Source organism: Propithecus coquereli, unplaced genomic scaffold (genome assembly GCF_000956105.1).
Source record: "Propithecus coquereli isolate 6110/MARCELLA unplaced genomic scaffold, Pcoq_1.0 Scaffold71, whole genome shotgun sequence".
Classification (NCBI taxonomy): domain Eukaryota; kingdom Metazoa; phylum Chordata; class Mammalia; order Primates; family Indriidae; genus Propithecus; species Propithecus coquereli.
The window spans coordinates 8,015,123-8,035,421 of NW_012153174.1; the positions used below are offsets into that span (position 1 = coordinate 8,015,123).

Genomic DNA, 20,299 nt, shown 5'->3' on the forward strand with positions numbered 1-20,299 from the left:
CAAAAAAAAAAAAAAAAAAGTTACATACTGAGCCCATTTGTATAACATTCTTGAAATGACAAAACTACAGATGGAGATGGATTAGGAGGATGGGAGGTCATATAACTATGGTATATAACTACTCTAACTATGGACATAAAAGGGTAGCACAAGAGCCCCTTGTGGTGATGAATCTGCTCAGTAACTAGTGGCACATACACAAACCTACAGGTGTGAGAGACGTGCATAGAAGTAAGTACACACACACAAACAGATGCACGTAAAAGTGGTAAGTTCTGACGAAGGTCAGTGGACGGCATCAACGCTGATGCCCAGTTGTGCTACTGTGCTTAGTGAAAGACGTCATCAGCAGAGGAAACTGGATAGGGCGTACAGGCCTCTCTGGATTACATCTCACTACTGCATGTAAATTCACAATTGGTTTAAAAGTTCAAAAAATAAACATGCCATTCTTGTTAGACTTAGAGCTTTTGAATAGAGAAAGAAAATCAGGTGAAGCCAAGCAATACCTTCTTCCATGGACTTAGTGAAGTTGCACAGAAGTGAAGACAACCCCTTCAGACATCCTGCCACAACAGGTAGCTTGGGCTCTCTTACTGCTGACGTCATCTAACAGGAAAGTTTTAAGATGGTATCATTAAAATAGAAAAATACAACAAGTCTATGGAAGCAGAATATCATAAAATTCGTCATACCTGGGTCTTAAGTTCACCCAAAAAAGCCCGGAACAGGTTTTCTGAATTATTTATCATCTCACTGGGATGAACTTCTCCTAATACTCCTACGAGCTCATATACTTTTTCTAAGACTGAAAAATAAATTTTAAACAAATGAAGACCTAAAACTACATTTAAATAAGTTAGAAAAATAAAAATGTATAAATAAGAAAACGAGAGGATGTTTAGTTCAAAGTTAATTTCACAATAAGACATACAAAATATGGCATACTAAAATCTTTCCCAGTAAGTTTTATGCAAATCTATTACTTAATATTTGACATGTGTTGTGAGTTTTCTATTTAAAGGAATCATTTTGTAAAGATTAACATTTTAAAAAACAGAAGTCTTAACATATTGTTTTCATTTGTTTCCATTTTGGTTTGTTTTCAGCAAAAAGGATTCATCTGTAAAACATATAAAGACCTTGGTAAAGGAAACCTAAGTCTTACACTAATAATTTGTTCATGTTAATTTGCTAAAATACTTGAAAATAACATTTAAACGCATCTCACCTGTATCTGGTATTTTGGTTTTCACTGCAAGTTCTCCATAAAATTTAGTAAATAATTCTCCAATTTTAAAGTCATCCATAAGTCTAGAACTTCTCAAAGTCTGAAGTAACTAAAAGAATACAAACAGCATTTTCTAAGAAGAAAACTAAAGAAAAGGCTTTCTGTATCTCAGTGCACCTGTAGACAGCAAAGTTTCAGAATCGGATATCTCTTGGGGATTTATACCTGGCCTCTCAAAACTCGTATCTATCCAGATTATTTGGAAGTTAGGGGTTAAAGTGGGTGGTGGAAGAACACAAGGGGAAGGGTAGTCTAGACTTAATTTTACCTTCCTAAGAAACCCATAACATGACTAGAACCATTCTCCCAGAGGCACTCAAGACCAAGGACCAATGACCTGAAGGAATTCTAAAATACAGATGCAAAAAGAGACAGAGACATGGGTGAGAGAGAGCCCCAACAACCACTTAAATGCAACATGCAGACCCATTCCCACTGCTGAGGTTTCAGGAAAAAACTCAGAAACAAGGTAATCTTTTGGCAATTCTTAATAGCATTAGGTTTTGCCAAAAGCAGTAAGGGTGATTGGAAGAGCAGCAAATGCCTTAGTTATTTTTCCCCTTCATTCCCCTCACAACACAAAATTCTCCTTTTACCATACAGAAGGGTCTAAGAACAAAATACCAGGGTATTGTCAGGTGATGGTTGGAAAATGTGTTATCTTACCCATACATCAATGTGATTTGATCCTATCCTCCCCCAGAAATCTCACCCAAAACTCTGCTTTCTAAATTATAGCTCTAATGTAAAATACATGGACTTAGAAATATAAAATTACCTTAATAAGAAGATCCAGGGCTGGAATTTTACATTTAGCAGCTCTATCTTTTGTATAAACACTGGTACAAGTATTCTAGGTTTTAAAAGGAGACATACCAAAATCATCAGTAAGATATAAAAACTAAGTATCGATTATAGCTAAAACTATATCTGAGGCCGGGCGCGGTGGCTCACGCCTGTAATCCTAGCACTCTGGGAGGCTGAGGCGGGCGGATTGTTTGAGCTCAGGAGTTTGAGACCAGCCTGAGCAAGAGCGAGACCCCGTCTCTACCAAAAATAGAAAGAAATTAATTGGACAGCTAAAAATATATAGAAAAAATTAGCCGGGCATGGTGGCGCATGCCTGTAGTCCCAGCTACTCGGGAGGCTGAGGCAGTAGGATTGCTTGAGCCCAGGAGTTTGAGGTTGCTGTGAGCTAGGCTGATGCCATGGCACTCTAGCCTGGGCAACAAAGTGAGAATCTGTCTCAAAAAAAAAAAAAAAAGCTACATCTGAGAGAAGCAATACCAACATATGACATAATAAAATTTAGTATCTAGCTATTAAAAGTATAACATTAGAATATGTAAATGTATAGATTAAAAGTTATTAAAAACATTGATGCAACATGCCAAGGTAAGAATATCAACAAGAACCAAAAAAACAGAACTGAACATGGTGGGTCACGCCTGTAATCCCAGCATTTTGGGAGGCCAAGGTGGGAGGATTACTTGAGGGTAGGAGTTCAAGACTAGCCTGGGTAACAGAGTGAGACCCCATCTCCACAAATAAAAAAAATTTAAAAATTAGCTGGGTGTGGTGATGTGCACCTGTAATCCTAGCTACTTGGGAGGCAGGCTTAGCTAGGAAGATAGCTTGAGCCCAGGAATTTGAGGTTGTAGTGAGCTATGATTGAGCCACTGCACTCCAGCATGGGTGACAGGGTGGGACCCTGTCTCAAAGGAAAAAAAAAAGGAATAGCCCACTTCATTTCTAACACAATCAAGTATAAATAAGAAAACTCCCCAATGAGAAAGGCATAAATAAAATAAAAACCCAAATTCCTTGCGCCATAAGATAAACTAAATATTGATATAGCATGAAATATGTTTTTTCCACTTTACCTTAATATCAAGAGAGTAAGGCTCGATCTGCTGACCAATTTTTTCTAAGAAAATACATAAAAATTTTAGGATTTCTTCTCTACAGTCACGAAACTGTAACAAAAGACATACACATAGTCAATAATATGGGTAAGAATAAATCACTCCAACATAAAGGAATATACAAGAAAAGCAAGATGAAAATTTTCAACTTACTTCATCAATGCTGAGTGATTTCCGAACAAATACAAGCAAACCAAAATCTCTGGAAAAAACTAAGGAAGTCTGTAATGCTGAAAAACAACAACAAAAAACAAGTTAATAGAGTGCCAAGACGAATTTCATAAACCACCCTTAAAAGAGGTGCATGATTTTCAAGGCAGTCTTCTAAGTGATAAAACACTACCCTTAAGGCTGCTGCATTAAAATATGAAAAGCATAAAATTCTAGGTGATGTTCCACAGGGATGTGGTTGGCAGAATGGTCCCCAAAGATGCTTGCGCCCTAATCCCTGATGTCACCCCTGTGAATATGCTAACTTTACATAGCAAAAGGAAATTAAGGTTGCAGGTGGAATTAAGGTAGCCAATCAGCTAACCTCAAAATGGAGAGATCATACTGGATTATCCAGAGCATACGATGTAACCACATGGGCCCTTAAAAGGAGGGGCTGCAAGAAGAGTCAGAGAAAAAGGGAAGATGAGAAAGCAGGAGATTCCAAACCTCTCATGAGAGGGCTTGGCTTTGAAGATGGAGGAAGGGGCTGTCACCCAAGGAAAGTTGACAGCTTCTAGAAGCAAGGGACACCAGCAGAGAAACAGGGACCTTAGTCCTAAAACCTGAATGAATAAGGAAATGGATTCCCCCTCTAGAGCCTTCAGAAAGGAAAACAGCCCTGCACTGATACTTTGGTACTAGCTTGCGAAGACCCCTGTCTGACTAAAGAACTGTAAGATTGACAAACCTGGGTTGTTTCAAACCACTAAGGTTGTGGTAAATGCTACAGCAGCAAGAGGAAACTAATACACTCCCCTATAATATTTCAAGTGAAAGGACATATATTGTATAACACATTGAGAGTACACTTGGAACTGCTTTAGAAACAAGTTATCAAATGAACAAAAATGAATTCTAACTTTGAAACCCTGAGGATAGAAAGCAACGTTATTTCTATTCAGCACTGACCTCTTAGGAAGAAAATCTCACCTAGCTATTAAGAGGGCACGCCCTCCAGAGGAGGTCTGCATATTTGTTCTATAAAAGGAATACAAGTCTTTTCACGCAATGAAATGTTTAAATTTTAAAATGCTGAAAATCGGCACTTTTACCATAAAGAGAAAAAAAATTCCCATACAGGCATTGCTAAAAAGTTAAAAGAGGACATTATGATTTTTAAGTTATAGTTCTGCAATTCTTCACAAAGTAGGAACAGCAAATATAAGGGTCTAGAAAAGGTACTGGTGGTGGGTTTAGGTGAAATAAAGGTGAAAGAAAATACTTTCTCTTGTCCTCTTCCCCCATTTTGGATAACAATGATTGCCAAATTTGGGGTAATTTTCACCAACTTTGGTTTTAAAACACCTTTTCTCTGATGCTAGGAGAAAAAACGCAGTATGACAAATCACTTTTTATACACATCCACAGACATCTCCCCAAGATCTAACCGCTGGACTTAAAAATACTGTCAACTACGCCCACGGAGGAGTCACGCTGGGCTGCCCGACTCCACAATTCAGAAAGCCGGGAGGCCACAGGCGGCCCAGCCCGGGACGGTACCCACCCAGCACCGTGGGGCTGGTGCTCAGCACGCATTCTTGCCCCAGGCCGCGGATCAGTTGATAAGCGGCCGAGGCAGCGCAGCCGCGCTCGGCGGAGGACAGGCATTCCTGCAGCTGCCGCAGGCCGCCCTGCACGCCCGCGCCGGAGCCCGCCATGACAGCAAATCCGCCGCGCATGCGCGTGCTCGGCCCGGGCCCGGAAGTACCGCGGGGCGCGGGGCGGGGCTCGCGCGGCGGGAACCGTCCACAGGCTCTTGCCGGGGGGGGGGACCTTCCTGGAGAAAGGGCCCGCTGTGACCCGTACCGACGTACTGGCAGACTTGTGAATGTATCACACACACCCTCAGCATGCACACGTCAACACGTAAGGAGAAACGAGTGCAACGGCTTCACCGCGGAAACAGGGAGCTATCTGGTGTAGGGCTGGGCTGAGTGCCAGAGGCAGAAAAAAACAAGCCGGGGCCTGAGGCAAGATCTACAAGCTTGTTCCTCGATAAAGAGTGAAAGATGCATTTGAAATGTCTTTATAAGTAAAAAAAATGCTTAAGGGGTAGAGAAGTGTATTCTCAGCGCTGCAGTGAGGAACACACCTCCAAGAACATGGTCCGGTCCAACTCCCCAGATTTCCCGCGAAAATGCGGCCGCGTGGGGGACCAGACCATCTGAACCGAGGGGGGGCAGAGCGGCCTGGAGTCCCTGTTTTCCGCAGGGCGGGGTTGCTCAGTCCCCCCCGGCGGCGCGCAGTGGCGCCTGCCGGAGGCGGAGCCACGCGAGAGCGCTGCTGTGATTGGTGAGGCGCCACCGGGGGCGGTGTCAACCGTGCCGCTGGCGGGAACTTTTGGTCTCGCCTGTGCAGCTGGGGAGCGCGACCCGCCAGGTGGACCGCAGCCCGCGGGCGTCTGAAGGAGGCCGCTTCTCCCCAGTAACCGCGCGGCGGAGAGGGCGCGGCGCGAGCCTGTTGTTGCGCAGACAGCCTGAGCACCATGTCGTCCCCCGCATCGACCCCGAGCCGCCGCAGTAGCCGGCGCGGACGAGCCACCCCAGCCCAGACGCGTGAGTCCCCCACCCCTCGCCCCAGCGGGTCTCGCCCGGGAGCCCCGGCTCCGCTCTTCCGCCTTCCGCCGCCCGGCTGCTAGCCCGGGCTCCGCGCGGGCGGCGCTGGCCGCTCCTCTCCGCCTCGGCCGGTGTGCTGCTTAATCCGCGGGTAAAACGTGCCCTGCCCATTTGCCCCGGCAGGGTTGGGTCGCGTCGGGTTTGTTCAGTACAAATCAGACTGTCTCAAGAGATGGACAAACCTAGTAAGGCCAAACTGGGTTGATAGCTGTCTTTTCTTTTCGGTGTGACACAGCTCGAAGCGAGGACGTCAGGTCACCTCCGTCTCAGAGACGTAGAGGCGAGGACTCCACCTCCACCGGAGAGCTGCAGTCCCTGCCGACCTCGCCGGGAGCGGACCTGCAGAGCCCTGCGGCGCAGGACGCGTTATTCTCCAGCCCTCCCCAGATGCGCCCCTCAGGTGCGTTTCCGGACGTCTAGGTTGTGTGTGGTTGTCCGCAGCTGGTGCCGCAGCCAGCCGGTGTTGCTGGTTTGACGCAGGTGATTTACATCCGCCTAAAGCATTCCCTCCGTCCCCGGGTGGCTGTGTTCTTCCCAAAGCTGGGGAAGGGACTCAGAGACCAGTACGCAGTGAGGACTTGGTGAGCAGGAGCGGCAACTTTTCTTGTGCTTTTTTTTTTTTCTCTTCACAGAACATTTAATAGCCCTCAGAATCCTCAGCCACCACAGGTTGCAGTAAATACTGCTTGCTACCGCAATTAGATGACAGACCCACAGACAGCGTGCTGTAGTTTCGGGTTTGATGTGCCGCCAGAGTTTCATTGTAAACTTTCGGATTTTGTTTTTACAGCTATTCCTCTTGACTTTGATGTTAGTTCACCACTGACCTATGGCACTCCCAGCTCTAGGGTAGAGGGAACCCCGAGGAGTGGTGTTAGGGGCACACCCGTGAGGCAGAGGCCTGACCTGGGCTCTGTGCGGAAGAGTCTGCAGGTGGATCTGCAGTCTGATGGGGTGAGTACACAGCATGTGCAGTCTCCTGAAAGCACCGTTTGGGAAATCAAATGGATAAATCCCATGGACGTGATTCTGTCATATTTTTCTGTGTAGGCAGCAGCAGAAGACATAGTGGCCAGTGAGCAGTCTCTAGGCCAAAAACTTGTGATCTGGGGAACGGATGTAAATGTGGCAACATGCAAAGAAAATTTTCAGGTGAGGTGTATGTGTTAGAATTCATGCCTTTTTGGCACCAGGGACTGTTTTCATGGAAGACAATTTTTCCACGGATAGGGGAAGGGGGGGATGGTTTTGGGATGATTCAAGCGCATTACACTTATTGTGCACTTTATTTCTATTATTATTCCATTGTAATACATAATGAAATAATTATACAACTCACCATAGGTTGGGGACCTCTGCTTTAGGGCACTGAAAATGTTGAGAAATATTATTTATTGTCCCTCTCTAGATAATGACATACTCATAACTTTTTGTATTTTGAATAGTCACCTGTTCCCAAATGCATTTAGCTTAATGTATTCTCTCTCCCTCAAGAGATTTCTTCAGCATTTCACTGACCCTTTGGCTAAGGAAGAAGAGAATGTTGGCATAGATCTCACTGAACCGCTGTACATGCAACGACTCGGGGAGGTAATCAGAGTTTCTTACCTATAAATTCAAGTTATGTGTGTTTTTTTTTCTTTCCCCATCCCCCAAGTTATGTATTTTAAAATAATAAAATTAGTAAAGTATAACTTGTTCATTTTATCTTACAGATTAATGTTATTGGGGAGCCATTTTTAAATGTAAACTGTGAACACATAAAATCGTTTGACAAAAATTTGTACAGACAGCTCATCTCCTACCCACAGGTAAGAATTTGTCTTTGACCTTGATGAATGTCAGTAGCTATCTAGAAGGAATGTTTCTGCATAGCAAAATTTCCTTGGAAACAGAATATACATAAACACTATTTTAAGAAAACCGTGTTTTATCTCCTTTAACATGAACATCTTTTCACACTTTAATGTTCTAGCAATTGGGATGTATATTGTCAATGGCATGTTGTAGTTTAATTGGCGGCGTTTCTCATATAAAATAATGGTGGATCTTACAAATGATAGCTTCTTGGGTTTCATGAAGTAAGTTATCTTAAGTGGAAATATTTTAAATGCATTGCACGCTTTCTGCCATCTTTAGCAGAATATATTAGCTATGCTATAATCTTTTTCTTCTAGATCTAAGGTCAGTTTTTATTAATTAAATATCAGCTATATTGACTCTGGGTATAGGGTTTGGAAGCAGACTTGGGTTTTGAATCTTGGCTTTGCTGATTACTAGCTGCATAACCTTGGTTAAGTTCCTTAGCCTCCCCAAAGCTGTTTCTTCATTTGTAAAATGAGACCCATATATTAATAAATTTGAATAAAATAAGGATGATTGAATTTATTTTGGTATCATTTCATTATGGAGGAAAAAGAAGAATGAAAGTATGAGTTTAAAATCCTTTCCCTTACTGATCGAAAGCATGAAATACACCAGTACCATACAGCAGGAAGGCACTTTCACGTATATTATCATATTTAACCCAAATTAGAACGTGTAGTGGTGCCTAAGTTTGGAAGCAGTATGTGTGTGATTCTGTGGGGTAATGCTATGGGAGTATGCCGCGTTATTTTGTTTTTATGCTTTGCTGATATGAAATGCTTTGTTATATTTAACTCAAAGATAGGAATACAAACATAGCTTGGCATCTTTATATTCATTTTTACAGGAAGTTATCCCAACTTTTGATATGGCTGTCAATGAGATCTTTTTTGAGCGTTACCCTGACTCAATTTTAGAACATCAGATTCAAGTAAGACCATTTAATGCGTTGAAGACTAAGAATATGAGAAACCTGAATCCAGAAGGTAATGTATTAATAGTATTCCTCTCATATAAAGACAATGCCTTACATTAAAATAAATAAAACTTTATTTCATAAAGGAACTTTAAAAGAATTGGTGGTGGTTGTGGTAGTGGCAGTGATGGATTACGAGTTAACAAAATAGTACAGATTGAGCAACTATGTACTTATGAACCCCCATACCTTTTTGATTTAACTGAAATGTCTAATATAAAAGATATTGTGACTTTATGATCCTCTACCTTAAGATGAACTTACCCAAATATATGTCTACACTTATTTTATTAGGTAGACATTTTCTTAGAGTCACTGTAGAAAATAAATACAAAATATGATCCGTGCCCTTGAGCTTAAGAAAGAAATCTAGTTTGGGAAGTAAATAAAAGATAAGGCAGAAGAACAGGGCAGGAGATGTCTCAGCCCAGGAGCGGGCAGAGTGCCAGGCCTGTGTGGGAAAAGGTCACCGTGACAGGGAGGTCTGGATCACAGGATTTGGAAAGCAAGCTTGGGGGCATTTGCTGTAGACAACAGAAAGCGGGGATATAGGCAGAAGCAAGGAGGCAGACAGTGCTGCTGTGTAGATGATAAATGACATGGGTAGCTGAAGAGGACGTTTGGGAGGATGTCTGCTGGGAAGCCTAGGTCCTGAAGAGCTTTGAACACCAACTTAAAGGATCTACATTTTTATTCCAAAAGTCAATAAGGAGCCATTGACACTTTTGAAGAGAAAGATTTCGCAGCTCTTTTTTTTTTTTTTTTTGCTCTGAGGTTGGCAGAGAATGCAGCTCTTGAAGTTCACAGTGCTTTTAGGGTATCCTGTATATTGAAGTAGGTTAGTAGACTTGAATGGTAGTTTGGGTGTGGGGCATCAGGGTCCTAACCTGGACAGTAGCCATGGGAGTGGAAATACAGGACAAACATAGTATTTGCCATGTATGAAGATTGAGGTATAAAAGCTGTTAAAAATTGGCCGGGCACAGTGGCTCAGCCCTGTATTCCCAGTGCTTTGGGAGGCTGAGGTAGGAGGATCACTTGCGCCCAGGAGATGGAGGCTGCAGTGAGCCGTGGTAGTGCCACTGCACTCCAGCCTGGGCAACAGAGTGAGACCTTGTCTCTAAAAAAAAAAAAAAGTAATAAAGGCCTCTGTAGATGAATGTGTTAAAGGCACAAAAAATGTAGGATATAGTCAGTAAACATGGAAAAGTGTTTGACTTCACTGTTTACTGAAGAAGTGTAGTTCTTTCCTCTTGTGAAAATGGCTCCTGACCTCATTTCTGTGATTGGGAGGTTCTGGTGCAGACGCTGGATGAGGTAGAGGGCTATTTGATTGGAGTAGTGAACTGATTTCAAAAGTTATCAAGTTGCATTTTAAGGTAAGAGAAGGATCAATAGGGAGGAAGGCAAAGAAGATTTATAAGTAGGTGGAAGAAAGACAGGATCAAATTCTAAAGGCCTTGTGCATCAGCTGTGAGTGCTGGCAGGCTGGGGTGAGCTTTAAGGCCAGCAGTGGCCAAGCACAGGCTGTGTTTTGTTGATTACCCAGAACAGGGTAACTGGTTTGAAACCAGCAGCAGAAACTAGTTGGGAGCAGTATGATCTTCAAAGGAGAAAAATTATGGCAGAAAAGGTCCAAATTATACAGGAAGCATGAGCGAGAGTGAAAAATAAGACTGCGTAAGGGCTGCTTTGTGTGGCTAGTGAGATTGTCCAGGGTGTGCAGTGCTTTTCTTCTGCCAGGGGCTGTCTCATTAGGCTTGAGGTATACTGACTCGCTCGGTCCTCAGCAATGAGATAGGTGCTTTCATTTCCCCATTCCGCAGAGGAGGCAAAATGAGGCACAGAGAGGCTAAGGGAATCCCAAGGTCACACACACTGAGTTCAAGCCATCTGGCTTTTCACACGAGACAGCAGGTTACAGGTGGCCTGTCAATCAAGGTGGGAGCTGGGGACAGGATATGCAAAAGCACTGAGCTTCTCCTCTGATGCCCAGAAATGGAGCCACCAAGGCAGGTGGGTGCAGATGGTGGGCTATCTACTAGACAGAAGTCCTGAGGAAGAAAGGGCCAGAGGTCCATGGCTTGAGAGGAAGGCAGGCTGGATGCCGCAAGGGCATCCTAGGCCAGATCCTAGGGTAACCAACTCATTGTCGGTGCCTGGGCCACAGTGCCTGCCAGTGACCCCAGCTGTCCCCAGCACCGCTGCACCGTGGGTCAGGGGGGACTGGCTTGACAGCAGGCCCAGACCTGGCTGGGCTGTGGGCATGGCTGCTGGACAAGCTAACTCACTCTCCCCTCATAGACATTGACCAGCTCATCACCATCAGTGGCATGGTGATCAGGACTTCCCAGCTGATCCCCGAGATGCAGGAGGCCTTCTTCCAGTGCCAAGTGTGTGCCCACACCACCCGGGTGGAGATTGACCGCGGCCGCATCGCCGAACCCAGCGCTTGCGGGCACTGCCACACCACCCACAGCATGGCAATCATCCACAACCGCTCCCTCTTCTCCGACAAGCAGATGGTGCGCCTGGGCTTGGGCGGGCTCCCAGGGCACCACATTCACCTGTGTCCTGCCTGTGTCTGAGTCCTCAGACAGCCAGTGTAACTCATCAGAGGCCCTAGCCATGCTTCCTGAATGGCAGTCGGCTGCCTCCACCCTCCTCAGGTTGTTCTGCACAGAGCACACTAAGGCCCCGGCTTGGGGACAGTGTCTCTATCCATTGCACGTGAGCACTGCATCTTCAGGGCCTGAAATTCTTCCTAAGGAAAAACACCTTTCCCACTGTAAACATCCTAAAAGTTTCGGTCATTTATAAGTTAACAGATCAAATTAGCCTACTTTTTGATTTATTCAATCAAATTTAACATGAGATGTTTTTATGGGAAATATTTGAGATTATATAATGTTTAAGGTAAGTTAGATACACGTATATAAAACATTTGAGATCAGAATTACTTGGGCATTTTGTAAGTGTTCCACTGGATAGATGGAGAAAATTTTCTAAAGTTTTTATCATAAATTTTATTGTCTAGTAAGTTTGACCTATTATATGTCTTTAATCATGAAAATTTTAAGATGAAGTTATTAAAGTGACATGTAGAAATAAGGGAGAGGCAGAAAATCATTCATTTACTATGATTGTAGCAGTGTAGAAGTTTATGTAGGAGGATAGGATTTAATTTTTTTGAGACATTCTTACTTTGTTCCCAGGCTGGAGTGCAGTAGCGTGATCATAGCTCACTGCAGCCTCAAACTCCTGGGCTCAAGTGATCCTCCTGCCTCAGTTTTCCCAAGTAGCTAAAACTACAGGTGTATACCACCGTGCCTGGCTAATTTTTTATTTTTATTTTTTTTAGAGCTAGGATCTTGCTCTGTTGTCCAGGCTGTTCGCCAACTCCTGGCCTCAAGCAGTGATGCTCTTGCCTTCACTTCCCAAAGTTTTGGGATTACAGACATGAGCCACCACACCTGGCTCAAGATTTAAGTTTCTTAAGTTGCAAAGTTCCAACAATTTCTTTAATGTTAGGTGGAGCATTAAGCAGTGCTAAAGGCTGGAGATAGAAAAGCAGAGGCCCTACTCCGCAGGAGCTTGTAGACTCAGACTCCCCAGCTGGCTTAGAATGAAAGCCCGAGCATCCTTAGACCTCACTGAGAGGCCGCCTGGTTTGAAAGGCCTTGCCTGACCTTGCTCTATGGAAAGCATCTACTGTACTCCCCCCACCACAGGTCCCCAAACTCTCTACCCTGCTTTGTTTTTGTCTGCCTCATTTGTCACTGTTAGATCTTACTGCTCATTTGTCTGTACTCTCTGTGCCCCGACTCTGTGAGGTGGGGGAACTTTGTTCACTGTGGAGTCCTCAACACCTAGAACAGGGTCCGGCATGTGGCAGGTGCTCAGCAGACACCTGTTAGGTGGGTGGATATAGACAGGGCCACAGGTATTTGTGAGATGCACAGAAGTACCTAACAGCAAACCTTAAAGGTGTGCGCTGCTTCACCCGGGAAATCTAGAAGTAACTTCTAACAAAATAATTAGACATGTGGACAAACATTTATGCGGAGAGATGCAGTACAGTCTTACACAGCAGAAACCAGAATCACATAAATCACCTCCTGTCCCCAAGATGGGAATGTTAAATAAACAGCATCCTTACAAAACCTGTGTCCACATCTATTAAAAGCAGATTTTTCAGGCCGAGGCAGGAAGATCACGTGAGGCCAGGAGTTTGAGACCAGCCTGAGCAAGAGCGAGACTCCGTCTCTACAACGAGTAGAAAAATTAGCCAGGCATGGTGGTGCATGCCTATAGTCTGAGCTACTCGGGAGGCTGAGGCAGGAGGATTGCTCAAGCCCAGAAGTTTGAGGTTGCTGTGAGCTATGATGACACCACGGCACTCTAGCCTGGGTGACAGAGCAAGACCCTGTCTCAAAAAACAAAACCAGATTTTTCTAAAAAGAATTGAAGCTGCTAGGAATCAGATACAGCTATCTCCAAGCAGCACGGAGACATGCAGATGCGGTCCCCACACTTTCTCTGTTCTTCTTTCAGATCAAACTGCAAGAGTCTCCCGAGGACATGCCTGCAGGGCAGACGCCTCACACTGTTGTTCTTTTTGCTCATAATGATCTGGTTGACAAGGTTCAACCTGGGGACAGAGTGAACGTTACAGGTAAGAATATAGGTTTGCTTTCGATGCCACTCTTCAGCGAGTTCTTAGACTCATTCGTGAATTTGTTGGAACAAGGCTAGTTCTTCCTCTAGTTGTCAGTGCAGGTCTTTGTGACCATGGCATATATCCCTGCTTTACCACCACCTTTTTACTTAGTCCCGTGGCCCAGCAGTATGAAATCTTTCAGTTCTCCCTGAACTTGGATTTTGGAACTCAAGGTCCTTGTGGTCACTTGCCTCTGGCTATCTCGGCATCACAGAGCTACATGTGCATCCCAAATCAATAGGCTGGCGTCGAAAGAGCAGCTTCAGACAAGGCTGGATTGGTAAGATTTGAGTTATGCCAGCAGCTCAGAGCAGTATCACTAACTCTGGAGTTTAAATAATTTTCTATTTAATTCCCAAAGGTTCAGCTAAGGGTTAGCATTTGTTCACCATAGAGGAGAATGGATTAGAGCGCCTGTTTCCATGCTCAGAAGCTGAGGTTCAGGGACGGGGGGTTGGCTGCAGCGCAGGTGCCACGCTGAGTCATGGCGCCAGGATCCAGAGCCTCTCCTCTTCCTGCCGAGATGCCCCTTCCACGCCCCACATGAGTATGGCAGTCTCCTCGCGACGCTCTGGGCTACAGGGGATTTTGACTTGGGGGAGGCGGTGATGGTGGCATTGCTCTTCACGGACAGGCGGGGTGGGGACTCATCCAGGGAGGGCCTGGGCACGCAGCCCCATGGGCAGTTCTCATCCTGTTTCTTCCCCAGGGTGAAGTCCAGCACCTGTCATCAGCAATCTTAAGTTGTAAAAGTACATGTAGTAATTGAAAATTTTAAAGAAAGTAGTCTTAGGTTAATGAGATGCTCAGTCCCAGTTCTGCCAACCTGTAACCTTTGATAAAGTATTTAATTCGATGTTTTAGTCTCAACTGCAAAGCAGAGTTAATGGGATGATTCATGTTAAAGTATTTGGGGAAGGGAGCTGTGGAAAATGCTACCTAGCTGTAAAGTAAGTTTCATCAATGCTGCCGTGTGAGACAAATCATGCCAGGCCACTTTCTGCATAATCATCCATCCTTAGTATGTCTCACAGTCATGAATAATCTAGCGTGTATTCTAAGAATGTTATATATAAACTGGGTTTTACGTTTGGTTTTTTTGTGGATTTTTTTTGTTTTTGTGAGACAGTCTCACTCTGTCACCCCGGATAGAGTGCAGTGGCATCAACATAGCTCACTGCAACCTCCAACTCCTGGGCTCAAAGAATCCTCCCACCTCAGCCTCCCAAGTAACTGGGACTACAGGTGTGTACCACCATACCAGGCTATTTTATTTTTTAATTTTCCGTAGAGACAGGGTCTCACTATGTTGCCCAGGTTGGTATTGAACTCCTGGCCTCAAGCAGTCCTCCTGCCTCGGCCTTCCAAAGTGCTGGGATTAAGGATGTGAGCTGCCGCACCCAGCCAGTTTTTATGTGTTAAGCAAGAATTACATTGACCTGTTAAATAAACAAAAGGACAGTGGTCTATGCCATTGTATTGTGACAGGTATAAGGGAAACGTTGGGCTTTTTCATTAAAAAGCAGCAGGAAATGGAATCGACTGTTGAAGGCTTATAGTTTGAAATCCAAAAAAGATGTCAGACCTCAGTGTGGGAAATCTTCCTTCTAGGAGAATGGGTGAGTTGGTGTGCTTCAAGGTGTTCGTCATTCATCTACTTCATTTCATGTCCTTGAATTACATTCTTTAGAAAACAGGGCAGGGCACAGCCATTTGCCCAGAAACACCTTTATTGTTAACAGAAAATTGTCATTTTTTTCCTTCACCTTTGATGCGATAGACTATTACTGTCTATGAAATAACTTATGAGTGATTTTTTTAGAAGACTTTTGGGATTTCCTTTCTTTCCAAGTTTTTCGTGTGGGATTTTAGCATTTTGTTCCAGTCAAATAAGTGCTAAGCAGATTCTGTACACTCAGCTTAGGGAAATGAAACTACTACTTATTGAACACACCCATGAACGGGGCATTGAGCTTAGAAGCAGAGTAATGTCATTTTTCCCTCGAAACAACTGTATGTGGTGCGGTTGTGCTCACACAGCTGCCTGAGGTCATTGCTAACAAGTGGTCACAGTCACGTCTTTTCAGGTCTGCTATTTGCAGCAGCCTGGGTGCTCTCCACTTGCCCCTCTCCTGCCACCATCTCCCTGCTTCATCAGGTGGGCAGCAGCTCTCACCTCCACGAGGGCCAGCCAGCAGCTGGAGCACCTTGATCTCCTTGGTGCTGCCTGCTGTCCCTGGGGGTTGCTGAGTTCCTCAGGAGGATTCGGGAAGGTAAAAGCACATCGTGCTTATTCCCTCAGGCATCTATCGAGCGGTGCCTATTCGAGTCAATCCCAGAGTGAGTAATGTGAAGTCTGTCTACAAAACCCACATTGACGTCATTCATTATCGAAAAACGGATGCAAAACGTCTGCATGGCCTTGACGAAGAAGCAGAACAGAAACTTTTTTCAGAAAAACGTGTGGAATTGCTTAAGGAACTTTCCAGGAAGCCAGACATTTATGAGAGACTTGCTTCAGCCTTAGCTCCAAGCATTTACGAACATGAGGATATAAAGAAGGTAATGATGGATCTTCAACTGGGACTTGGGATTTAGTTCTTTGGGATCAAATAGTATCAACTTCCACCCCCATAAAGGATATGATCTCTTGCCTGTTGGATCGAGCAAACTGTTGACACCCTGGCTTGGTCCTTGGTTGAGGAAAATCACAGCTTGATTATCTATGTCCTCATCTCTGCACTGAACTTCTGTTTCTAAACATGAGAAGAGGCCGTGCAGGTTCAGAATAAGGGTTTACGTGGCCCGAGTGCTGGTGTGATGGTGTGTGCTCATGTACATATAAATTGGCCAGTGATGACTTAGAGCATATCAAAGCACTTTCACATGCCTTTTTTACCTTCCTGCATTTCCTAATCGTAGTTCTTATAGAATGGAACCGTACCTCTAAAGTTTAAATCTGAGTCCACCTGCGGTAAGTGGATGTTTAGATATGCTTTGTGTGTTTGTTCAGGGAATCTTGCTTCAGCTCTTTGGCGGAACAAGGAAGGATTTCAGTCACACGGGAAGGGGCAAATTCCGTGCTGAGGTCAACATTCTGCTGTGTGGCGACCCGGGCACCAGCAAATCCCAGCTGCTGCAGTACGTGTACAACCTGGTGCCCAGGGGCCAGTACACCTCTGGGAAGGGCTCCAGCGCAGTCGGCCTCACTGCGTATGTGATGAAAGACCCCGAGACAAAGCAGCTGGTCCTGCAGACCGGGGCCCTTGTCCTGAGTGACAACGGCATCTGCTGTATCGATGAGTTCGACAAGATGAATGAAAGTACGAGGTCTGTGCTGCACGAAGTCATGGAACAGCAGACTCTCTCCATTGCAAAGGTGAGTCGCATTCTCTCCTGTGTGAACACAGACACATTTAAGATGTGTGGATCCTTGAAATACAGTGTCTCTGGAACCATGCTGTTACCCTGGTTCCAACTTGGGGAAACTGGTAAGTACTTCTCATATCAGATTTCAGCTCAGTGCCTAAGTATTTTCTATAAGGTATCCTCTTTTGTCTTTTCTGCTGTACTAACCCACTGACATGGTATTCATGGAAGCTGAATTTGTCCTAAAGCTCATTCGAGGGGTTTGGTTTCTAAAAAAGATGTGGGAACAGCGTGCACTCATCTGTCTTTGGTATGACTCCGACGACAGGGCTGTCGTGGAACTGTGGGAGTGAAGATGACGCAGCTGTTAGGTACCGGCCATGTAGCAAAGGGATGCAGGCTGAGTGGGAGGTCGGGCGAAGATGGCTCCTGTTCCTGCCAGTGTTGGGGAGAGGCTTCTAACCGTGCTTTTCTGTGATAGGCTGGGATCGTCTGTCAGCTCAACGCACGCACCTCTGTCCTGGCTGCAGCTAATCCCATTGAGTCTCAGTGGAATCCTAAAAAAACTACCATTGAAAACATCCAGCTACCTCACACATTATTATCAAGGTATTAAAGTATTTTTATAAAACATGTTTTTATCTTGCTCACTTGTGGACTTTTCAGAGTGAAATTGAGAAGGAAATACTAAAATTAAGCACTGCTTGTGTAAACTCTTCATTCTAATGCAAAGTGTTTTGAATTTGGTTAGTCAAGGGTTTTCATAGCAAGGATGACATGTTCTCTGCCCGACTCTGGGCAGCATCAACAATGGTTTATTTTTTGAAGCAATTAGGACATTCCACCCCAACATCTTTTTCAGATGGCCGTCACTCACTGCTCATATTTCAGTCTTAAAGCCACTGTCGAGAATCAACACAGAGCAGAACCACACAAGGTTCTGAAAAATTAAATTTGTTACAGCACAGTCCCGTAACCCTCACTTTTTTTCAGCCCCACTACTTCAAATGTTGGGTATGTTTCATAAATGGAATTTAGATTTTAATTATTTGACTTTTTTTACAAAATAGTTTTTTTCCTCCAAAGCAGTTCAATGTGTTTCATTCAAATCTTCCAGTCTTCAAAATTATAACATTTCCCCAAGGGAAGTCTCACTTCTTTGACTCAGCTGTTAGGTCTCCAGCCATTTCCTGGGTGGCCCCAAGCGCTAAGGACAGTGCGAAGACACCTATTCTCCCAAGGGGGCTTCAGGCACACATTCACTGCACGTCTGCAGTCCTCGCGCAATGTTTGTGAGTGCATTGGTGCCCCAACTAAGAAAACTTGTTTGTTTTCTCAGGTTTGATTTGATCTTCCTCATGCTGGACCCTCAGGATGAAGCCTACGACAGGCGCCTGGCTCACCACCTGGTTGCGCTGTACTACCAGAGCGAGGAGCAGGCGGAGGAGGAGCTGCTGGATATGGCGGTGCTGAAGGACTACATCGCCTACGCGCACAGCACCATCATACCTCGGCTGAGCGAGGAAGCCAGCCAGGCTCTCATTGAGGTAACCAGGCCTAGAAAGGAGTTTGCTGAGCCTGTAGCCAAGGCATTCTGAGTGCATTAGGTGATCCTTCCTGTGCCTCATCAGGTGGGGCCCTGGCCAGGGGCGTAGACCAGGATCAGTGCCTAAGCACCTTCTCAGACTGGCCCCGATTCGCCCTCTGCACTAATTGCAGCGGGCTCCTTTCCCCACATGCCACGTCCCTTTCCTCTGCCACGCCGTGTGCTCATCTGTTCTGCAATACCTCAGATACCTCCTTCTCCAAGAAGTCTTCCAAATATCTCCCCAGTCAGAATATTTCCAGCCGTTATCGTACACTGGATGTTGAAATCCTCTCCCAGGATTTCTGTGTTCTGTGTGTGTAGTCTCTGCCACTTAGTGAGCTCGTAGGCCTGGATCAGGCCTAACCTTTGGATTCTCCTCAGTACCTCCACACGGCAGCCAGGCAGGAGTTCAGTTTATTTAATGGCAGCCTAACTTCAAAGTTCAACCATGAAACTAAAGTTAGTGTCGCCAATGGGTTTTGCTTTTGTTTTTCTGCCTGCACTAGGCTTATGTAGACATGAGGAAGATCGGCAGTAGCCGAGGGATGGTTTCTGCATACCCTCGACAGCTAGAATCATTGATCCGCTTAGCAGAAGCCCATGCTAAAGTACGATTCTCAAACAAAGTTGAAGCAATTGATGTGGAAGAGGCCAAACGCCTCCACCGGGAAGCTCTGAAGCAGTCTGCAACGGATCCCCGCACTGGCATCGTGGACATATCTATTCTTACTACAGGTTTGTTGTTTTCATTGAACAAAGAAGCTTTCGAATATTATTTAAATATGTAAGTAGTTGATAAGTCAGGTTTGCACTAATGATTAAATAATTTGAAGCAGAACTTCTTAACCTTTTGGATGAGGACCCCTTTGAAAATCTGATGAAAGTTGCCCCTCAGTCTTCTGATAAAAATCTACACTAAATACAGAATTTTGCATATAATTTTTTTTGTTTGTTTAAATTTATGTTTCTCACTCGCCAAGCTGGTCTATAACATATAGTTTTAAGGAGATTCTATTTCTTTCTCTGCTGTCTGGGCAATGGTATTAGCCCATTTTATAGTTCATTTCTTAATAAATAGTGACTGCTTGCTGCACAGAGTATGTGTACTGTGTGTCACAGGAAAGCAACAGCTACTGGCTTACAGAAATGTGAAACAGCAGAGAATTGAAAACTCATTGTGCTTTGAATGTGCTCTGGGGTTCAGCCACGTCCCCTTTTCTTTCTTAGCAATGCTACTAAAGGAATACTTATGGGAATTTGAAATATGTCACTTCCTAATAGCAGAAATACTTTCCTTGGTTTCTTTTAAAATCAGGGATGAGTGCCACTTCTCGTAAACGGAAAGAAGAATTAGCTGAAGCATTGAAAAAACTTATTTTATCTAAAGGCAAAACACCAGCTCTAAAATACCAGCAACTTTTTGAAGATATTCGGGGACAATCTGACATAGTAAGTGTTCATGTGTATTTTTTGTTTAATAGAGTTTTTCTCTTTTCCCTTAATACTGCTTTGGGGGGCGTTCTCATGTTTTTCTTTCTTTCTTTATTGTTTAAGAAATGTAGATAAGAATAAAGAAGAAAAGATTATCCCTAAGCCCATCATGAAGAAATAGTCACAATTAAGATTTTGTTATACCTGTTTCAGAGTTATTTCATGTATAAATTTGTATTAAGGAAGAAATATGTGGGTACCCTTTTGAGGATAAGTAAGATGGGTTGTTCAGTGAAAAGAACTAC

The 20,299-nt window shown here is 44.4% G+C and overlaps 2 protein-coding genes across 3 annotated transcripts in view; one reads left to right on the top strand and one right to left on the bottom strand.

The window, feature by feature from the left end:
- Positions 1 to 5,087, bottom strand: part of PRKDC (protein kinase, DNA-activated, catalytic polypeptide) — a 158,587-nt gene extending 153,500 nt beyond the window's left edge. For both annotated transcript variants that reach the window (XM_012661443.1, XM_012661444.1), the window contains exons 1-7: positions 4,934 to 5,087; positions 3,370 to 3,446; positions 3,175 to 3,267; positions 2,070 to 2,144; positions 1,232 to 1,340; positions 696 to 808; positions 510 to 609 (exon numbers count right to left, since the gene is read on the bottom strand). In XM_012661443.1, the coding sequence (XP_012516897.1) occupies positions 510 to 609; positions 696 to 808; positions 1,232 to 1,340; positions 2,070 to 2,144; positions 3,175 to 3,267; positions 3,370 to 3,446; positions 4,934 to 5,087 (721 nt within the window). The remainder of the gene's footprint in view (positions 1 to 509; positions 610 to 695; positions 809 to 1,231; positions 1,341 to 2,069; positions 2,145 to 3,174; positions 3,268 to 3,369; positions 3,447 to 4,933) is intronic.
- A 733-nt stretch (positions 5,088 to 5,820) lies between these two features.
- Positions 5,821 to 20,299, top strand: part of MCM4 (minichromosome maintenance complex component 4) — a 15,735-nt gene continuing 1,256 nt past the window's right edge. The window contains exons 1-15 of the mRNA XM_012661430.1: positions 5,821 to 5,984; positions 6,280 to 6,444; positions 6,835 to 6,998; positions 7,095 to 7,196; positions 7,539 to 7,634; positions 7,760 to 7,855; positions 8,758 to 8,896; positions 11,191 to 11,411; positions 13,441 to 13,561; positions 15,909 to 16,168; positions 16,620 to 16,985; positions 17,457 to 17,584; positions 18,315 to 18,522; positions 19,070 to 19,298; positions 19,879 to 20,012. Of these exons, the coding sequence (XP_012516884.1) occupies positions 5,915 to 5,984; positions 6,280 to 6,444; positions 6,835 to 6,998; positions 7,095 to 7,196; positions 7,539 to 7,634; positions 7,760 to 7,855; positions 8,758 to 8,896; positions 11,191 to 11,411; positions 13,441 to 13,561; positions 15,909 to 16,168; positions 16,620 to 16,985; positions 17,457 to 17,584; positions 18,315 to 18,522; positions 19,070 to 19,298; positions 19,879 to 20,012 (2,499 nt within the window). The 5' untranslated portion in view covers positions 5,821 to 5,914. The remainder of the gene's footprint in view (positions 5,985 to 6,279; positions 6,445 to 6,834; positions 6,999 to 7,094; positions 7,197 to 7,538; positions 7,635 to 7,759; positions 7,856 to 8,757; positions 8,897 to 11,190; positions 11,412 to 13,440; positions 13,562 to 15,908; positions 16,169 to 16,619; positions 16,986 to 17,456; positions 17,585 to 18,314; positions 18,523 to 19,069; positions 19,299 to 19,878; positions 20,013 to 20,299) is intronic.